This window comes from Typopeltis vanoorti, chromosome 9 (assembly GCF_054136105.1).
Source record: "Typopeltis vanoorti isolate ZY-2024b chromosome 9, IOZ_Tvanoo_1.0, whole genome shotgun sequence".
Taxonomy (NCBI): domain Eukaryota; kingdom Metazoa; phylum Arthropoda; class Arachnida; order Uropygi; family Thelyphonidae; genus Typopeltis; species Typopeltis vanoorti.
Genome location: NC_143557.1, coordinates 112,890,226 through 112,912,046, shown reverse-complemented (window position 1 = coordinate 112,912,046; position 21,821 = coordinate 112,890,226). Strand labels below are relative to the sequence as shown.

Here is a 21,821-nt window from a genome sequence, read left to right as displayed (position 1 = left end):
CAAACACTTTTCCACTATCCTTATGCTGAATAATGCAGACCAGCTATTCATTGCCCATATCCCCTTCCTCTTTTAAGTGGAGGTAACCAATTATAAAGTTGACTGACTGGCTGCTGAGGTTTCAGGTTATTTTTGATTTTAATGATACATACTTCACTTATTTGGTTCTTTAGCTTTCAGGTACTCTGTTAGATATCGAAATTTGAATAACAATGTATTTTCACTAATTTTGTATTTTGATAATTTCATACCTTTTTTTTTCTTTCTTATGTGCCTCCCATTGTTATTTGCCTTTGCACTTTTTCGTGTTATCTTTATAAAACTTATGGAAACCACTAACATGTTGGAGTAAAACTTTAGTTTAATATAAACAAAATAAACACTCGACGTTTCAACCTTCACATTAAGATTATCATCTGGAGTATACACATATATATACAAAGAAACAAGCTACACTACAATCCACATGGCATGCTAAAGTTACTGACCAACCATTACAATTACTGGCCTGACCTCTGGTGAAAAATGTTGAGTATTTATTTTGGTTTAAGTTTTACTCCAACACGGTAGTTGTTTCCATAATTTTCATAATGTACTCTGATCACTGTATAGGCATGAAGGAAAGGATTTTCATGTTATCGTTTTTGTGCTTTATGTGTGTTCCGTCATCAGCGTATAATTTTCCACCATTTCTTTTGTTCTGTTTCCTTTGTTTACTGACCTCAGCCACAGATTTATTCTTTCTTTTATTTTCTAGTTTTGATGCAAATTCGAATTTTATGCAATACTTTCCACAGTATTACTACCAACAGCTCTATTTTCGGATATCATTTGTGAAGAAATTCAGTTCACTGTCATGAATGATTGGGGTTTTACTTAAGATCGAATGTTGGAATCTTGACAGATAACAGATTAATTTGTAGGAAAATTGTTGATCGGAAGTTAGTAATTGTGTGACTTTTTCATGTACTAGTATTATCATAATATCTTGTATATCCCCGTCCCCTTAGGGTACATATTAGGAATTTGATGATGACGATGACATTTTGCAGTATTGAGCTTAAAATAGTATTGGTTCTGTGTGACTTAAGCCTGACCTTTTACACTTGCGATTTCACTGAACTAGTTTCCATCAGTTCTCAGCTCTTTTCTGAGCCAGTAAAAATTCAGACAGCCACTGGTCATTATCCACATCTAACTTCAAACCTTCTGAAATAACTTGTCCTTTTCTTTCATTCTCCTAACCTCTGCCTAAATGTGGAACAGTTTTTTTCTTAACTGTTTATTCATATATGGCATTGATATTACTGGGTTTGCAACTTCTTGTGTGCAGGGCTAATATAAAATAGTATAATGTTTTAAGTAATGGCTTCACACATGTAAGACAAAACTAAATAGAACTTATTACTCCTGTATAGTTCACCCAATGTCATGAGCTTCATTCAGGGAGAAGAACTGGTAACAGTTTAAATTTTGAATACAAGAACAAGCCATACAGCATATGTATAACATCATGTGCCTCAGTCGCAGCTGTACAGTAAGAGGAATCAGAGACTTGGCTATAGATTTTAAGTAATTTAAAAAATATATAAACAACAATTAACAGCAGTCACTTTCCATTAGAAATAGGTATACAGAGTCTGTCCAGATAAGATTAGGAAGGCGGCATACGGCTTGACATGATTCACAAAAAATAGATGATCAGATTTGAACCTACTGTAGCGTATCATCTTGGTATGGTCCAGTGAACTCTGTCTAGTATCAATGGCATGAGAAGCAAGGTCTGAATCTTCATATTCCAAAAATCCAAAAACATCAAGATTATATAATATTTTTGGAATCTGAAGGTTCAGGTCTTGCTTCTCATGCAATAGAAATTGTCTGCAGTCCAATGGAAAAGCCTGTAACAGATATTCTTTATCATTGCCAGTGAAACCTAAATATACTAATAACAGATGAATATATGGCTTTGTGGGCTGAGTTCATATTTTTTAAGTAGTGCAAGCTGAAGGCAACTCCCATGCTGAAGATTATATTCTAATAAGTTCTTTGGAAAATTTTAATCAGGCTATAGGATCAAAGTAAAAGGTCCTTTTACAGATAACATATATTTTGCCAGATTGAAGTAATTAATAAATCTCACTTTGATATAGTAAATTCTGTTTTCTGTTACAAAATGTGTAGTAAGATGGGATTTTTTCACTTTAATCTGGATAATGGTGTCTAGAAATATCCAGGGCTTATTTTCATTAGTTACTATGGGTTACTGATATATTTGAGTACAATAATTCATGTGAAATTGAATCAGTACCGTTTGAGAACTGAAGGTAACTAACTTGCTAACCAAAAGAAAATAACATGGAGTTTTAAAAACTAGGTACAATTGGAAGGTGTGTGAGCCTGGATATCATCTGTTAATTGTGTATAATCTTCTATAGTGTTTGCCTCTTTTATGGCATGAGCATGTTCATCCAATAAAGAGTGTTGTTTGCTGCTGTACTGACTTTCCTGTAGAATAGCTGTGGTCATGTTGCCTTTGATCAGAACTTTTTTTTGCTAGTTAACAGTGTTTGCTCTAGAGAGAGAGAGTTCTCTGAAATTCGGAATAATGTTTCATATATAATCAGAAAAAAAAAATGCAAAATGATATCTTGAAATTGAATGGATGTGATTATTAACTGAACAGAAAACTATAGTGACCAGGAAGAAGGCTAGAGCCAACACTAGGAAGTAGCCAGGCTTCTTTTATGTATAGCAGGCGTGGTAGCGTCACAGGCTGCACACTTTTAGATAGAACTTAAATAAAAATAAACTCAGCATTTTTTCAAGGTAATAGTTATATGTATTGAATTGCTATATTTGTTAAATCATTTTACTCTGGGAGAACAATTTAAAATACTTGATTGATTTAAATATAAGTTGTTAAATTAAATTTAATTTAATTACATATTTCTGCTTTTTTTTACATGTAACACAACTTAATGAGAACACTGTGGGCGTTCATGTGTGGCAACAAGTTCATCAAAGTCAATTTTCAACGATGATGACAATATTCATAACAAATCCTGAAGGTGGTCATCAGTCTGTCAGCTTCTTTGTGACAATTTAACCGTCCCTCATAGTTAAAAGCACATTCACATATGTATGTGCTTCCAAACATAGATGCAGTTCTCAAGCTGAAATCACTCAATGCATGATATTTTTCCCTTGGTACCAGTTTCCAAAAGTCAATGCCTATCTCCACCTTGACTGGAAAAAGGGATCACACAACTCCAGTTGAATAGTGTCATGCTGCTCTGAAATGTCGCATTTCATTGGGTTGTTAAGTAATGTCAGTTGTGGCTGCATGTCACTGCAGTCAGAAAATCGCTTACTGAATTGCTCCAAAAATTGGTCTACCATTGGCACAGAAAACTTGAAGTCAATGTCATAGCTTTCCTCCATCAACTCCCTGCATGAAGGGAAATGTACCAAGTTTCCTCTGACTAGAGTGAATTTAAAAACCTTCAGTTGACTTATGAACCCATCTAGGTGTCCAACTAAATCTGAGATTGTTTGGTTACATCCCTGTAACTTCACGTTGAGTTCATTCATGTGGTGCGTGATGTCTGTTAGAAAGGCGAGTAAGCTGTTACAATGAGGATCATAGTTTTGTGATTAGTTCTTTATTTGTCTTCTCGTGTTCCTCTAAAAACTGTTTTATTTCCTTTCTCAAAGCAAAAAACCATTTTCAAACAGTTCCCTCTGCTTAGCCAACGTACTTCTGTGTAAACACTAAATCGTCATATTCTGCCTCCATTTCTGCTAGAAACTAAACAAACTTGCAGTGTCGATGCCTGATTTCCACCCTTAATTAGATTCACACACTTCATTACAGTTTTCATAACATCCTCTATCTCCAGAATTTTACCACAGAGAGCTTCCTTATGTATAATGCAGTGCAATACAGGGCAGTTGATTCCAGCCTTCCTTAGTAAGCCAACTAAGCCTGTTTGAGTACCACACATTGATTTGGCACCATCTGTCACAATAGCTGGGAGATTGCTGATGTCACCAGTACCATTTACAACTTTCATAACTTCATCATAAATGTCTTGATCTTTGGCTGTGTTATGCAATGACTGTAAAGCCAATAGCTCTTCATTAATAACAAAGTCTTTGGAAACAGTTCAAATGAAAATTAGAAGTTGAGCTATATCTATTATGTCAGTCGATTCATCCAGAGCCAATAAGAAGTAAGCTGAATCTGTAATAACACTTTTTAATTTATTTAATATGGGAGAACCTATTTCCTCGACTCTTTTTGTTACAGTTTGTTTTGATAGTGGGACGCTTTTAAACTCGCTGTCAATTTTATCTTCCCCAAATGCACGTGCCATTTTCACAGAAGAGTGTGTTACAAATTCACCATCAGATAATGATTTTTTTGCTTTTGCTATTTCTGCACTTACAACAAACAATGCCAAGAGTGAGCTTTTTTGTATTGATGTTGGTTTAGTAAAAATAGATTTCTGAGCACTAACCTTTCTCTTCAAATTACTTACAATTTTAGTACGTACTTGTCCAACATATTCTTGGTATTTAGTGGCGTTTGAGGTTATATTCCTTGTGCACAGACAATACTTGCAAACACACAAGGCGCTGTGGTTTGTTGTCGTTATTGTTTATAAACAGAAATTCATTTTCCCATTTCTCCTGAAATGACTTGTTTTCTTCACAGATCTTATGTTTCTTACTCATAGTACACAAAGGCTGAAGTAACTGACCAGGGGGACACAAACTGCAACAATAACTCTGATAACTGTGAAACTGATCACTGTAACCAGAGCAGAGCAAGTAACTTTCAATGATGCGTTACTCTGGAGCACATAGAAATCTACCACTCCCACTACTACAACTTGCACAGAGAAGCAGTAGATTTAATAAATTGATTCTGTCATCAGAAATAATGAATTTTATTATTATTATTATAGACAACGCCAAGGAGTCCTTAGACTCATCGAGGGAGGCCCTAACATCATGTCAAGAACAACTATTCGACATTCACAGTCATGGCACCCACAAGAGACTCTGGCAGCTTATTCCACTCATTCACCACTCTAAAAGTAAAAAACCTAGCTCTAACACCCTTGCTAACTACACTCTTGCCCAGCTTCCATGGATGTCCCCTATTCCTCCCACCACCAGTCCTGTTCTCAAAAATATTCTCTGAATTAATCCTATAGAAAACCTTCAGCAATTTGAATGTCTCAATCATATCTCCCCTTTTCCGCCTATCAACCAATTTCTGCAACCCACAAATCTTCAACCTGTTCTCATATGGTTCATTCCATAGATCTGCTATCATCTTGGTCACTTGCCTCTGGATCCTCTCAACCTCCTCCTCCCCATCAAGAAGAAACCTAGGTGACCATATCTGGGCACAGTAATCAAGATGGGGTCTTATCAAGGCTCGATACAGAGGAACAATAACTTGCTTATCTCTGCTCGTCAAAGTATTCTTCAGCATCCAAGTGATTTGATGAGCTAATTTAGCCACTTTTGCGATGTGCCCCTTAAACTTCAACTCCCTATCCATCAACACTCCCAAGTCCCAGCCTCATCAATCTCCTGGAGTGCATTTCCACCAATGTGATATACTGCTGCTAATCTTTTCATCCCAAAATGCATAACCTTACACTTTGACACATTAAATTGACATGCATTCTCCTTAGCCCAGTCCTCCAAACTATCCATATCATTTTGTAAAATTTTGACATCCTGTGCACTCACTATTGCTTTATCCAACTTTGCATCATCAGCAAACAAATGAACACTTCCTCTCAGATCCTTTCCTATATCGTTAATGAACAAATTGAAAAGTGGTGGTCCAAGAACAGAACCCTGCGACACACCACTAGTCACAGGCCGTCTTTTGGACTCTACTCTTGAATAAACCACTCTCTGATATCTCTCCATCAACCACCCAGCTATCCATCTCACGAACATTATATCCATCCCCATATGCTGCAGTTTACGGATTAGAATTCCATGTGGTATCCTGTCAAAGGTCTTAGCAAGGTCCAGTAGAATCACTGTAAACCCATTACCCTTATCCAGTTCAACGGTCACTGTGTTATAAAACATGAGCAAGTTACTGAGGCATGATCTACCCTTCACAAAACCATGCTGTCCCCCATACAGGTATTCCATTTTCATCTATCCAATCCTGTATTTTTCTCTTGACTATTTTCTCCAAGACCTTGACAATGATTCCTGATGTGCTAATCGGGTGGTAATTTACAACAGCATTCTTGGAACCTCCTTTATGCAGTGGAACTATTTTTCCCTCTTTCCACCCCCACCCCCCCTCGGGACTAACCCAGACTCGAGACTCAAATTAAACAAAATCTTAAGGGCACTGACAATTCTTTCACCGCTTCATGTACAACACGAGCTGGTATACCATCCAATCCCACAGATGTATTGACATTGAGGTTTTGTAATAGACTATTCACCTCCACTTCATTCATCACAATTCATTCATCACAACATATAAGCTGTTGGTTCATTCATTCCTTCACTGTCACCACCTGGATGATATACTCTTCCATACATCATCTATATAACTAGTATATCAATCAGAAAATCTGCAGTTGAAACTAATAGCTAAATTGATAATACGTGTAATTTAATGTAGTTTTTATCCTGCCCGGGCTGCACCGATCACATTACAAGCTTGCTGTTGGCCACCTATGATGTATTGTATTAGCCAGGCAGAGTGAAAAAGTTCTTGTTAGTATGTATATATCAATTCTTACAGAATGGTGCTGTAGACTTCTTGGAGACAAATGTTTTGCTAACTTGAATCATCATCATCAATTTCCTGATGTGTACCCTTAAGGGGTATTTAGCTTACTATGACAGCACTACATGATTAAGTTTACATTATTATAAATCTCCTATCCACAATTATCCTCCAAATTAGTCTGTTACTTGAGCACACTCCAAAACTAAATTCTAACATTTTGTGCTTCTGAAGCACTTATGACTGAATCAATCCATCTAGACATTGGTCTTCCTTTGGATGTCTTTCCTGCCATCTTGGCATCAAACACCTGTTTTGCCAACCTTTCTTCATCCATTCTATTTAAGTGGCCATACCACCTTAGAGTAGCTCTGCTTGCACATTCTTGAATGCTAATAATGTTAAGTTCCTTTTTAATATCTTCTTTTTTAATATGATTCTACCATTGATGCCATTGGTTCATTCCATTAATTTTTCTCAGAAAACCCTCATATCTGTGGTCTCTAGTCTTTGATCAAGTGCTTTATTTCTAACCCAACTCTCAGATCCATAACTTAAAACTGGTTTGAACACTGTCTTGTATACTGCTAATTCGGTGTTTTGACTAATTTCTCTCTTATTCCATATAAATTTATTCACCTGGCTCACCATACCAGCTTTGTTTATATAGAACTTTGTTTATTATGTTGTCTATTTACAGATTTAACATGCTATCTTATTAAAAACTAAATAGCTGAAATATTTTTCTTATTCTATAGGATCTCCATTTGGAATGCAGCAAAAGCTTTCTATATTCTGGCCTATTTTCATAGTTTTGGGCTTTGTATTACTGATTTTCATGTCAAATTTGGTACAGCTTGTTATGTAGTTTATAGTGGACTTACCCAATTCTAATATCAGGTTTAATGCCACTTTTTTTCATAGTGTGATCCATATAGATGATGAATGAAAGTGGAGATAATGTGCATCCTTGTCTTACCACTAATTTTACATCAGCCCATGTTCCTGAATTTCTTTCAGTTCTAACCGCTGACCGACAACTTGAATATAGACTATGTATTCCTCTGTATAATGTTCCATTCATCCCATATAATTGTAGTGTTTTGAAAAGCTTTTCTCTGTGCACCTTGTCATATGCCTTTTCCAGATCTACAAAACTTAAGTACAGATCCTTAATCATATTCCCATGATTTCTCAGCTGTTTGTCTTAAAGTGAGACTTTTATCTTGACAACCTCTATTTGGCCGGAACCCAGCTTGTTATTCTCCAAGTTTCTCTTTTACAGTCTTTCTCAACCTCTTTTCAAGTATGCTTGCATAAATCTTACATGGAACATTTAATAGAAAAATTCCTCTGTACTTCTCACATTTAGCTTTATTCCCTTTTTTTTTTATTTTATAGATGGCTACTATGAGAGCTCTACTCCAGTCATTGGGAATTTAACCTTCTGACCAGGCCCTCTGATTTATGAAATGTAGCCACTGCAAAATTTCCATATCTCCACACCTAAGAATTTCTGGTCAAATATTGTCTACTCCAAATACTGCTTGTTTCATTTAACAGTCTTTCAAAGTAATTACTCCAGACATCTAAGATATCTTTACTGTAATTCCTTTTACTGTACTCTTTCTGCCATTTCTAAGTTTCAATAGCCTCCAGAACATTTCGTTAACTTCCTGATATTTATTTTCCATACTCTTTCCAGACTTATCCTATGACTTATTTATCTACTTCTACACATACACACCTTAGTTTGCTTACATTTTTCTCTGTATTCTTTTAAGGGTATCTGCTAGGAACTTTTGATATTCTTTCTTCTTTTCCAGGACTGTTTCTTTAACTTCTTGTGTTTGCTATGTTGTTCTTATTTTTCTATCCTTGCCTACAACTTCACTACATACTTCCCTAGTTAAGTCAATCAGTGTCTTCTTCAAAGTTTGCTACTGAGACTCTAAGGTTTAGTTCTGGTTTTCAAACTGCTTCAAATTTTCTTCAGTAATGTTTGCATAGTTAAGTCTACAATTTACCTATAAAAGCTGCTCAACTTTAATTCTTTTTAAAAGTTTCTTACATATTGTTGTTTTCAATGTGGTATCCATTTTTATCCTCCTTAGTACTAAGTAATTGTCACTTCAATTTCAAATCCTCTGTACACGTGTGTATCCTGAACCAGTATTATGATATCACTATCAACAGTGACATAGTCAATGAGGCTTTTCTTATTTCTTGTGTTTTTTCTCCGTGTGAACTTGTGCACATCTTTGTTGAAATATGGTGTTAGTAATGACTAGTCTGTGTCCTGGGCAGAAGTCCAGTACTTAACATTGTTATATATTAGCTTTTCCCTTTTCTCTAAATTTTCCCAAAATGTTCCTATGTGCCTGGTGGGATTTATTTCCTACTCTGCTGTTCAGATCTCCAACAAGGACCACTTTTTTTTTTTTTTTTTGTCATTTGCCTGTTCTGATGACCCAAAAAATTCCTCCACTTCTTCCTTAGAAGAACCATAAGCACAAATAATTTCATTGTCCATTTCCCCATTTTGAAGTGCCTGCATAACTACTTGAAACTGCCTCCTAGTCAAGAAATTTATCTTCGTGTTTGGTGTGAATGCTATCTCTATTCCTTCCTTTCCTTGATCATTATTGCCTGAAAATAGCATCTATACTTATTTAGTAAGATCTCGCCTGTTTTTGTTTTCTTTGTCTCCGTAATGCCAATTATGTCCATATGCGGTGCTTTTCCAGTTCTTCTGCAAGTTTGATTTCCTTTCCATTAATACTTCTTATATTGATGGTTCTTATCTTCAGTTCTTCTGATGTTGGGTTTCTCCTTCTTCTTCTAGATGTGAATAAAGTATTCTAAATATTTTGAAAAGCTAATTTGAATAATGTATTATATCCAGCTATTTGGAGGTTCTAAAAAAAGAAAGCAAATGTTTAGATGTATGGAATCTATAATTATCCCATGTTTTCAGAATCTTTAATAAGTAAGACTTGAGCCATAAATATTAGTTATTTAGGGTAGTGGTTAAACCGTGGGTCTCAACCTGCAATCTCAGGAAGGATAATGAAAAAGGTTAAAAAAAAATATGAAGATATTAAATATTTATTATAGATCTATTGGAAATTATTGTTATTATTTGTCACCTCCAGAGAGTCCAAAGACTCATCGAGGGAGGACATCCACTCTACAACTCTGCTTCCACCACTCACAATTCATGAACTGACCGAACTACACCAACGTCATCTGCCACCGACCACCACTGGTATTTCCACAGACAATCACAAACATCCATGTCCATGGCGGGATTTGAACCCGCAGCCTCTTGACTGGAGAGCGGACATGCTAACCACCCAGCCAGCCAGGCTGGCATTACATACATACATTACAATCTTTCGTGTATTTATTTAGCTCGTTACAGATGTCAAGCATGATTACACTAATTAACATGATTATTAAAAGGGATCTCTGATAAAAAAAAAATTTATAAGAACCTGTGCTCTAGGGTGGCTTGGAGAAAAAAAAAATCCTTCATTATAGTTGATCTTGTAACAAGAAGAAAATAAGATTTGATGCAAAACTAAGATAAGCATATTTTGTTTAATATGGTAAATTCTTTCCCAATTGCATTTCTCTTTTTGATTCCTGTACAAAATGATGACCACTTAGCATTTGTCTTTCACTCTTAGTTTTCATGCACTTAAAAAAAAAAAAAAAAAAATGCTGATTTGTGAGGAAAAGGTATATGTGCAACTACAATGCTTGTGATTATTTATGAGAAACTCAGGAGACAGCTTGCAGATGTAGCATGGAATCTGGAGTTGGGCGGAAAGGAGATCAGTGCTGTTTGGATGCTATTTAAGACCTATCTAAATGTATATCAAGGGTCAAAAGATTAAATTAGGTAGGTGTGAAATTAATGAAGAGATTAAGCATGCTATACAGAGAAAGAAGGCCTTATGGAGGCGACATGAGTATTCAATTTCATGAGGAGTAAAGAACAGGTAAGGAGAGTTGTTAAGGGTAGCAAAAGTGCAGTATGAGTTGCATTTAGCTGATGAAGCAAAAAATAAATAAAAAAACCCTAGGGGGTTTCTTTCAATATGTAGTAAAAAAAAAAAAAGAATGATTATGGTAGTATGACACTGATTGGAGAAAATAGTATAAAAACAGCTGCTGAAAATATTGTTGAGATATTTAATGAGCAATACATAAAGATCTTACATTCTTGTAAATGTGATATCATGGAGAGTTTTGACAAGGAGAAGAGAGCGAACAAGAGGTATATGGGGACTTGATGACCATGTATTATTATCACCATGTATTTTGAAGGAATGCACTAGGGAGTTAGCATCTTCTTTGACATATTTGTTTAATATGAGTCTTACGTTGGATTAAGTTCCAAAGATTGTGCCGCTTCGTAAGGAAGGTGACAGAACTCAAACATCAAATTATAGCTGATCTGTGTGTCAGTTGTTGTGGTTAAAATGCTGGAGAGGCTGGTGAGAACCAGGATCCAGAATTGGGTTGACAACAGTGATATTATCTTTGATGGACAGCATGGATTTACTAAAGGGAGGTCATGTTTTAGTAATCTATTTACATATTACTTCATTGAATGAAGGCTTCATTGAAAAAAAAAAAAAAAGAGATGGATACACAGTAGTATACCTAGATTTTGCAAATGCTTTTGATAATTACTGCATGATAAGTTGATAGTCAAATTAGAGCAGATGGGATTGGATATTACATTAGTGCATTGGATTAGAGATTGGCTGTCTGATAGATATCAACAAGTTGTGTATGAGGGAGCAATATCCTAGAAGAGGAAAGTCACTAGTGGTGTCTCTTATGGGTCTGTTTTAGTGCCAGCTGTTTAACCTATATGTTAATGATATTGGGGAAGATTTGAATGGGGATGTTTAGTTGTCTGCAGATGATGCAAAGTTGGGAAGAACTATGAAGAGTAGAGCAGATGTGGCCTTACAAGATGACTTGAATGGATTGAGTGAATGGGCATGGGAGTGGGGATGCCTGTTTATTGTTGCAAAATGTAAGATTTTAAAATTTGGAAAACAAAGATGGGATGTAAAATTTACTCTTGATGGGGATATATTGTTGGAGGTGGAGGAAATAAGAGATATTGGGATGATGGTGGATAAGGATTTAAAATTTAGAGGGCACAATGCCAGAATTTGAGGACATCACAGTGTACTCCACATCGCAATGTGGAGTACACTGATTTGTAGAAGTAAGGAGATTCTTGTTCAATTGTATTAGACCTTGATTAGGCTACATATAGACTACTGTGCACAGATTGGGTCACTTGGTTTTCAAAAGGATGAAGAGATACTGGAAAGGGTCCAGAGGCAATTAACTGAGACAGTTTCTGGTCTTTGGAATGTTAAGTATGAAGAAAGGGTGAGAAGATGCAATTTGTAGAGTCTAGTGGATAGGAGGATTAATTGATTTTTTCCTTTTCATTTGTGTCGGACCATAGGTGACTTTGTAGGCTTTGCCCACAACGTATTCCTGGTGAGATTTTTACAGGGTAGTTCACAATTGCTTCCCCCCCCCCCCATTTTATCCTGGCTTGGGACTGGCATATGACTGGGATGTATTCATGACTGTAATCCATGTATGTTTGCAGGGCCAGTTTGCCTGTTCTGGGGGACGAAAAACCAGAGTTTCCGGGTGAAAAAAACCCTATCCTCTGTGTGAGACCGGCTAACTCACCTTTAGTTGAAAGAGACCAGATAAAGGTTCCTTTATCTGGTCTCTTTATAAATATTCCTTACATCACTGATGGGGAATCGAACCCAGGTCTTTCTGACCAAAGGGCTTTGTCAATACTGACTGAGCTACAGAGGCTCTGGATAGGAGGAAGAGGGGCAATATGATAGAGATGTACATGTTGGTAAGGGATTTTTGTAGTATTCAGATTGAAGAGGCTTTTTATAAAATGGGAGAGAACAAGAGGTCATCTATGGAAGCTGTATAAGAAGGGAGTGAGAAGCAGGTTTTTGCATGTGTAGTTATGAATGATTGGAATTCATTGCGTGGGAGTGTGGTGTTAGCAGAGAATTTGAATACATTTAAGGCACGGTATGATGAGTTGTGTGTGTATCACAAAGGGACCTCCCATGGTTAGTCTTTGACTCCATTGGGGGGGAGGATCTTTGGGTAATAATAATAAAATATTATTTTACTAATCAGTATTTCAGTGAATTCCCTTAATTTAAGATGAATGTTTAATCCTTGAATCTGTTTTTAATAATTTTGCCTTAAAAACTAGTAGATTACAAAATGCTAATAATGTCTTGATATTATTAAGATAAATATTATTGTGATTAATTGCAGATGATCATGATGAAATACGAACGTTATCAAAATTAGTATCAACTTTAAAACTTTCTGGATTTGTTAATATTTCTGAAGTAAGTTAGCCTCTCTTACGATAAAACTTGAAGATATTAACTGTGTATTGATTTTTTTTTAATCAGTGGATTTATTTATATTATAAATGTAAATAATGTGTGCATGCATGATAAATAAGAGAGAATTTATTAAGAAAGTTTATATATTCTAAGAAATGCAAAATAAAATAGTTGATCCTTGAACAATAGTGGTTTGCATGACAGGAGGTTGTTGCTGTGGAGGGTTTCCATGAAGAATCTTTTTGATTATATTTCTTGGGTAACCGTTGTTTACTAGGGCTTGAGAATATGAGAGTGAGTTCATCAAGGAGATCTTTTTCTTCTGAGATAATATTGATCGCTCTATTTTTAAGCATATGTATTATGCTGAGTTTTTGCACAATATGGTGAGACAACCTGAAGTGCAGGTAACGTCCAGTGTCTGTTGGTTTTTGATAGATTGTGAGCTGGATTTGTCCATTCTCTTGTTTCTTTATTAGTGTATCAAGAAAAGGTAATTGGCTATTTTTTTCAAGCTCTAACCTGAACTGTATTTTTTGGTGGAAGGAATTTATTTTTGTAAGGAAATCAAATAAGGTAGCTTCTGTGCCTCTCCAAATTATGAAACCATCATCTACATATCTCCCAAACCAACGGCTTTGGATTTAATTTGAAAGGATGTCAGCTTCTAGTTTTTCCATGGACAATATCTATCCACATGACACTGCTCAGCATTTTTGCCATTGCCTCAAATTGAATTATTTCAAAGTGAATGACACAATTTATGAACAACTTGATGGCTTAGCCATGGGCAGTCCCTTATCACCTCCTTGCACTGATCTGTTCATGGAAAAACTAGAAGCCTATATCCTTTCCAAATTAAATCCAAAGGTGTTAGTTTGGTGGAGATACATAGATGATGTTTTCATAATTCGAAAACAGAAAACAATACGCCACATTTTATGATCTCCAAAGGACATTAATGCCTTCTACAAATACACAGGTGTATACATGATCCCATGTTCCTATGGATTAAATTACATAGGCCAAACATCAAGAAACCTGAAAATTTGAAAAAAAAGAACATATAGGGGACAACAGAACAGATATGTCAGGATTAGCCCATCACTTCTCGATCTCTAACCACACCATTCGATTGGGATAACAGCTCCATGCCTTATATAGAAGATTTTCGATGTAGAAACTTCAAAGAAGCCGCGGTTGTACTCCGCTCTGGAGAAAATCTAAACAGAAATCAAGGAATGATTCTGAAAGACATCTGGAAAAGCCTAATAAGTTCACTCAGCTTACCAGAATTTCATTTCGCTAAAAACTATATAACACAATAAACAACTGATACACCACATTTCATGCTTATGATGTTAGCGTCAGTTTTATTAGTAACACAGTCAATTTATTTGACTGTGTTACTCCCTTCTTCTTTTTTACTAGTAAACGTTAGTGTGTACCATTATACTTGTCCTGAAGAAGCCAGACAGAATAGCTGGTGAAACTTGTTGACAATTCATGCATATCATTTACAAATACGAATAAAACCAAGAAAAAGCTCAAGTTTTATCTGGAGTCCAATTAGTGAACACCGATATTGATTCTATCACTCGCTCTTGTTCCACCATAGATTCTTACTCTCACACACACACACACATACAGGAGTTCCTCAAGCAGCCAACAGTTAGTTACAGAAATCTGACCAGATTTGAACAGCTTCTGTGCAAGATGTGTCTGTCCTGAGCCTCCATTGCTACTTCATGCTACTGTAAGCCCATTCTGTTTTGGTCTTGTTTGATTTTGTCAGTTCTTCATTTGGGCCTATCTCGTTTTGTAAAACCTTGTGGATCATTTAATATAATCTTGTTGATTAAGCAAATGTCCTGTTTTCTGACAACATTGGTTAAAATGTCATAGCGCTTTCTTACACAGGATAGTGCTAAGAGGTGACTGACCACTTCTGTGATGTATCTCATCATTATTCACAGTCAAACCATCTTGCTTCCAAGATGCTCCTTGAAATTCACTGATTAAATGCATCAATTCTTTGATTTTTACTCTTACCATGTGTCCATGTCTCGCCTCCCTAATACAAAACAGAGGGACCAGACTGTTGTAAATTTCAAGTTTTGTTCTTACTGCTATTCGATTGTTTTTATAAACTTTTCATGTATTTTTGAACAATCCACAAGCCATTCCTGGTTTCTACCTACTTCATTCTTCACCTCACCAATATCAGTCACGCATCTACCAAGATAGTTGAAATGAGGGAAGTCAGGGGCTTTTCTATAGGCACAACCTTTAAGAAAGGCAGAAGATTAATCTTTATCACCTGTGTTCATTATTACTTTTTGTTTTTACAACACACGCAAACCCCAACATGCAAAATGCATTTGTAAGTTGAATTTATTCCTTTCATAGGATATATGGTTGGCTGAGTGGTTAGTGTATCCGCTCTCCAGTCAAAAGGCTGCGGGTTTGAATCCCGCCCTGGGCATGGATGTTTGTGATTGTCTGTAAAAGCACTAGTGGTGGTAATCGGCGGTAGATGGTGTTGGTGTTAGACGATGAAGGTTGGTGGAGTAGTGAGACAAACAGTTGTAGAGTTGATGCCCTCCCTCGATGAGTCTTTGGACTCCCTGGAGGTGTGATATAATAATATTGTTTATTTTTAATGCATTTCTGAAATAAATTACTTTAATATAAAAATAGTAAAATGAATAATTCCAATATAATTTATTTGAATTAATTATTTATCATATTTAAATGTCTTTTTTGATCTTTTGATCATCAGTACATGACTGATATAAAGTTATAATTTTTGTATTAATATCAAAGTATTAATTATGTATGTTTGTGGAGTATTTTCACAATTGAAGAATATTCGATATAGTGCTGTTAAAAGGGAAGGAGTTATCAGAGTAAACCTTTTTCATTGCACATCGTAAAATGTCAGTGAATTTCAAGTAACATAAAATGTTCATAGCAAGCATTCATAAAATGAAATTGGAGTCTCAGTTTATTAGTCTATGCCGTGTTCATAAATGAAAATTGTTTGTATTTTGAAATTCCTAAGTGCTGTATTAGTAATCAGATGTAGTTGACTTCTACAATCATCAATTGCAGCAGTAAAGGAGTTCATTTCTCCTTCATTATTTGTGAGTAAGGCCAAATCATCAGTATGGTCCAGGTGATATAGTTTGCTCACAGATTAGAGACTCTTCAACACTTCTGCGCATGTCCCAAAAAGGAGAATCCATTCCGATAATAGGGTAATCAATCCATCTTCTGGAATGAGTTTGTTTATTATTACAGGTCGGAAAATTTAGCTTTTCTTTTACAAACATTGCAGGTTTTAAAGTGCAACTATTTTGCTTGTATAACAGTTGGAAAAATGTATGTAGAGTATTAACGAAATTAAAAAAAGGTATAGCATAAAACAAAAATTTAATGAAATTTATTTTTAAGAAAGTTTTCTATAAAATAAAAATAATTATACAGAAAAACAGAAATTTTTTTTAAATGAACTTAGATATTCTAAACTTACAGTTGAGAGAACTGAGACACTTTAATGTCCTAAACCGATTAATTATTTATGACTTGTTGTGACTCTTTTAACAAACCCATGCAAAAAAAAAAGGTTGGGAAAAAATACCATTATCAAATCCTTTTAATCTTCATAGTCATCTGAATCGGTGTCCGAATCGCCATCACTTAAACTGATCACCAAAGGTTCGCATAATTCTTCAATAATTCCGTCTCTGTCCCACTTTCCAATTTTCCATATTTTCCAATGAGGTGACATGAGAGCAATGTTTTCCCCAGTTTTGAACTGTAATACTTTCAATCGCCTGTTCTGAAAGCTTGAAAAGTTTCGACATATCAATATCCCCAGTAACGTGATGGCGAATGAAACTTTTCACTTCTGCCCAAACATATTCAATAGCATTAATATCACGATATGATTGTAGCCTCAAAGCTAGAAATCCATGCTCTTTGAGCATCGTGTCGAATTTAAATAGTTTAGTTGTGGGTGAGTTTCTTTTGATCAAATTAAGCAATTCAATTTTTCGCATATCTGGGGAATGAGAAATGTTATTTGCAGAGAGCCAATCCATAAGAACTTGCTTCTTATTAGACCAATTTGGAACTTTGTTTAATCGAATAGAGTGATATGAAGCATTATCAATTATAACAACAGCATTTTTAGGAAGGTTTGGAATCAGTTTTTTTCTTCTGCCCACTTTTCAAAGATCGTAGAATTCATTTGCCCATGGTAATCTGTAATAAGTTGAATTGGCTTTGTATAGTAAGTTTGAATGCAGTAAAAAACCCATTTCTCCACCTGCATACAAAATTATTATGCGCCATGAGACATTACCGGTTTGTAGCACTCCACATTCTTCTTTAGACTGCCAACATTTTCCATAAGTTAAATTACTATCAATCCAAGTTTCATCTAGATACACAATCGGTCTTTTCTCCTCCCTGAAACGTCATATTGCTCTCAAATACTGTGTTCTAGATAAAACAATGTCACTTCGCTCCATGATAAGTTTCCTTTTATTCTGGCACTTTTTAAAACAAAATCCAATTTCATGAAGTATTTTCCTTAAAATTTCTCTTTTCCAAGAAAAATTAATTTTTTCTTTAAGCACAGGAATCAATTTCGGAACAGTTGGCACTCTTTTCTCGACCACATAAAATTCGTGAATAGTTCTTCTTATAACGTCTACATCAAAATTTTTCAAAACTATGTTTTTGATGGTTTTCTTTCTCTGGCACTTTTTTTAGGAGATTTAAAATTTGGCTTACCTTCACCTTTTGATTCCCTACGAATTCTTTTAACAGTCGACCCCGATATGCCTGCAATTGCACTTGCACGTTTTATGACTTGAGAAAAGAGAACAAGCAGACTGCCTTTTAACGATTCTTTTTCGCAGAATGTCAGCACATTATTCAATATTCTTTTGCAAGAGCTACTGAAACGTTTAACAATAGAACTTGTTGACTGTACTGGATCCATCATACAAATTAATAATAAAAAAAAATGCAAAAAAGCGACAACAAAAATCAAGCTACTACTAGTACAGCGACAGACAAGAAAGCACGTGATTTCGCATGTTGGTGACCAATTCATACATCCTTCATTTCTTTCTCCCCTTCAGCATGAATCGACTATTCTTGGCAAAATGCCAAGCAGAGATCTACAAACGGTGGGCGTACTATAATCTAAGACTCTTGGACCACTTTAGTACCCACTACCCTCTTTCTTACTTCAGTGTATGCTTTATCAGCATTAATACAAGCCTGACTGTAATTGTATGAAGCAGTCATAATGCTATTAAGTTTTTGTCAGGTATTTCATAAGCTCCTATAATTTTCCATAAATTTTGTCTATCAGTTGAATCCAAAACCCTCTTTCAAGTCAACAAAACATATGATAATGGGTTTCTGAAAGTCTATATATTTCTCAAGGATCAGAATCTGTGAAAATATTTGGATTCATCTTCTTCCCCTTCTCAGTCCACTTTGCTCATTTCTGAATTGCCTGTCAACCAGATCTTTTATTCTGTTGAGCATAACACCAAGGACCTAACCTGGAATAGACAATTTACTAATTCCCCTATAATTTCACACATCATGCAATATCCTGTCTTAAAAATGGTCACCAATATATTTCTTGTGGTCTGGGAACTTGACCACTTACATAAAAAAAAAAATGTTCAGGATCTCAATAAAGTCATTATACTCTTCCTCACCTTTATTTAGCACCTTTGCGGTAATCTCATCAAGTCTTTATTTATAGCCAGTCTATTCTCAGATGGTGTAATGGGACTGATATCTATTTGGGTACAGAACTAGTCTGTTCACTAAGGACGATTGGGATACAAGACTGAATATTGTGGTCATTTACAAGCCATCTTGCCCTTCAGTTCTTAATTCTTATTTTTATCTTTTAATGACTTCATTTCCCATTCTCTCTTTTCCTTCTTAACTTATTAATAGTAGCTGCATAGCCTTCAGTAATTATTTTATCTATCATTCTCTTAAACCACAAATTTTGATCTATTATCAACTTGTTTTACTTGTTTATTAATTTGCCCTATACCTTATTTTATTCTCATTATTTGGATATTACTACAGCCTCACTGCTCAAGTAATTTTGGTTTTGCTTCTCTCTAATCCCTAGAACAGACTGACTAGTTTTATGAACTCATCCCATACACTTTCTACATCTTGATCTTGTAGGCTAGCTCTTTCATAATATCTGAGAAACTCATCTCGTAAATTTTGGCAGCATGAGTATTGTTCAGTGGTAATAATGACAGTGGTAGGTCTTGTAGTGCATTCTTCACTTGTGCTCTTAACAAGGTTGGGGTTCGATTCTATCTGTACTCCTCTGCATGTTTGGCATTCTGCACAGAACTTACCCATTTACTGTTAATTAGAACACAGTTGTGTTCTTGTGGATACAATTATATGAGACCCAAGCATATGTTGTAAATATCTTTATGCTTAAAATAGGTGTTGGTTATTCTTAGTCGATTCAGTTTTAGATAACTAGAAAAGTCTCTTACCATTGTCACTGCACATACCAGTACCCAATGGACCAGTCATTCCTGCCAAGAAATTGGAATCGATGCTAATCTTTCCATTTAAATTTTCCAAAGTATTAACTTTCCAGTAGTAATTCTCCAAAGTAAAGGGGTGTTTAAGGGTCAAAGCTATATAACTGAGAGGAGACCTCCACATAGCCTTTAAAGGAATGCAGAGAACCGACCAGGACTTCTGACCTAATGTCTAATCCTCACCTTCTCATGGTGCACCCTATTAGGTATCTACCTGGATACTGAACGGATAAGGATGGGCTGGAAATTTGGAATTTAGCTGGCCAAATTGTATTATTGGCTTAAACCAAAATTTCAAACGATGGTACAACATGACAGAATTTCATCCTGGCAGGACGTCGCCTGGTTAAACAAGGCCCCCGTTGTTTTCGCCAGGGAACCAGGGTGAACAGCGAAAAGTCAGTAACTGGAACAAATCTTAAAACAAACCCCAACTCAACATCACCAGAGTTAAAGATCGGTACTATCAACATAAGAAGCCTGAATGGCAAAGAAATGGAGCAAGCTGAGGAATTGGATAAGTTCCAGATCGACATAATAGAGGTAACTAAAACGAAAAAGGCAAAAACTGGTGAGATCTTTCTGAGCAATAAATACAAAATGTTATATTCAGGCAATGACATTCAAGGAAAAGAAGGTGTAGCCATAGTATTCAACACAAAATACGAAGCTAATCTTCTTGAATGGCAGTCAGTCTCAAGTAGAGTGATGTGGGCAAATATGAGAATGGGGAACTGGACAATGAGACTTATTTGTACCTATAGTTCCACAAAAGGTTCTACTAAGGTAGAAGTGCAGGAATTTTTTGAGGCTTTAGAGAAAGCAACTGATACAATGAAAAAGGAAAAGTTGGTCCTTGTTGGGGATCTAAATAGCAGAGTAGGAAATAATTGTCAGACATACAAAAAATATTTTGGGAAATTTTGGAGAAAAGAGCAAAGCCAATAATAATGGCAAATACCTGTTGGATTTCTGCTCAGGACATGGACTGGTTATTACTAACACCATGTTCCAACATAAAAATGTGCACAAATTCACATGGAGAGAAGAGGCAAGGAATAAGAAAAGTATCATTGACTATATTATTGTTGATAGTGATGTTTTCTTCCTGGTGCAGGACACCAGAGTGTACAGAGGATTTGAAATTGGAAGTGATCACTATTTAGTCTTGAGCAGGATAAAATTGAATTTCATATCGAAAAGAATGACATGTGAGAAAGTTTTAAAGCGAATAAAAGTTGAGCAGCTCTCAGATGTGAACTGTAGACTAAAATACACAAAGATTATTGAAGGAAAAATGAAAGAGTTTGAGCACAGGAACCAAACCTTGGAGATCCAGTTGAAAGCCCTGAAGAAAATTGATTGATTCAGCCAGAGAGGCATGTGGTTTCTATCTGCAAGCATTGAAAAATTAGAACTCCATTGTGGACACAGGAAGTTAAAGAGGCAGTGAAGGAAAAGAAGAAAGCATATCAAAAGTTCCTGGCAAATAAGTCAGCTTGTGCTCTTAGAGAATACAGAGACAAATGTAAGAAAACTAAACAGTGTGTAAAACTAGCTAAACAAAAGTCATGGGAGTACTTTGGCAAGAGCATAGAAAATAAATATCAAGACAGTGGCAAAATATTCTGGAGGTTGTTGAAGAAGCTTAGGAATGGAGGAAAGAGTGGCTGTAAAAGGAGTTAGAGATGATAAAGGTGACATGAAAATGGGAGAAAGAGATATCCTTGAAATATGGAGTAATTATTTTGACAATTTGCTAAATGAAACAAGCAGTGATGACAGCACAGTGATAAAAAACACTGACCAGGCATGCAGTCAGGAATACATATCCATACTTGAAGTAGAAAAAGCCATCAAATGCTTGAAATGTGGAAAGGCAGCAGGAGTAGATGATATTCGACCAGAAATGCTGAAATATGGTGGTATAAGAGTCTTACAGTGGCTGCTGCATGGTTCAGAAAGCCTGGACAG

General features: G+C 35.7%; 1 protein-coding gene across 3 annotated transcripts in view; it reads left to right on the top strand.

Moving 5' to 3' along the window:
- Nucleotides 1–21,821, top strand: part of CIAPIN1 (cytokine induced apoptosis inhibitor 1) — a 139,539-nt gene that overhangs the window by 62,715 nt on the left and 55,003 nt on the right. For all 3 annotated transcript variants that reach the window (XM_090398154.1, XM_090398156.1, XM_090398155.1), the window contains exon 4: nucleotides 13,151–13,227. In XM_090398154.1, coding sequence (XP_090254280.1) covers nucleotides 13,151–13,227 — 77 coding nt within the window. The remainder of the gene's footprint in view (nucleotides 1–13,150; nucleotides 13,228–21,821) is intronic.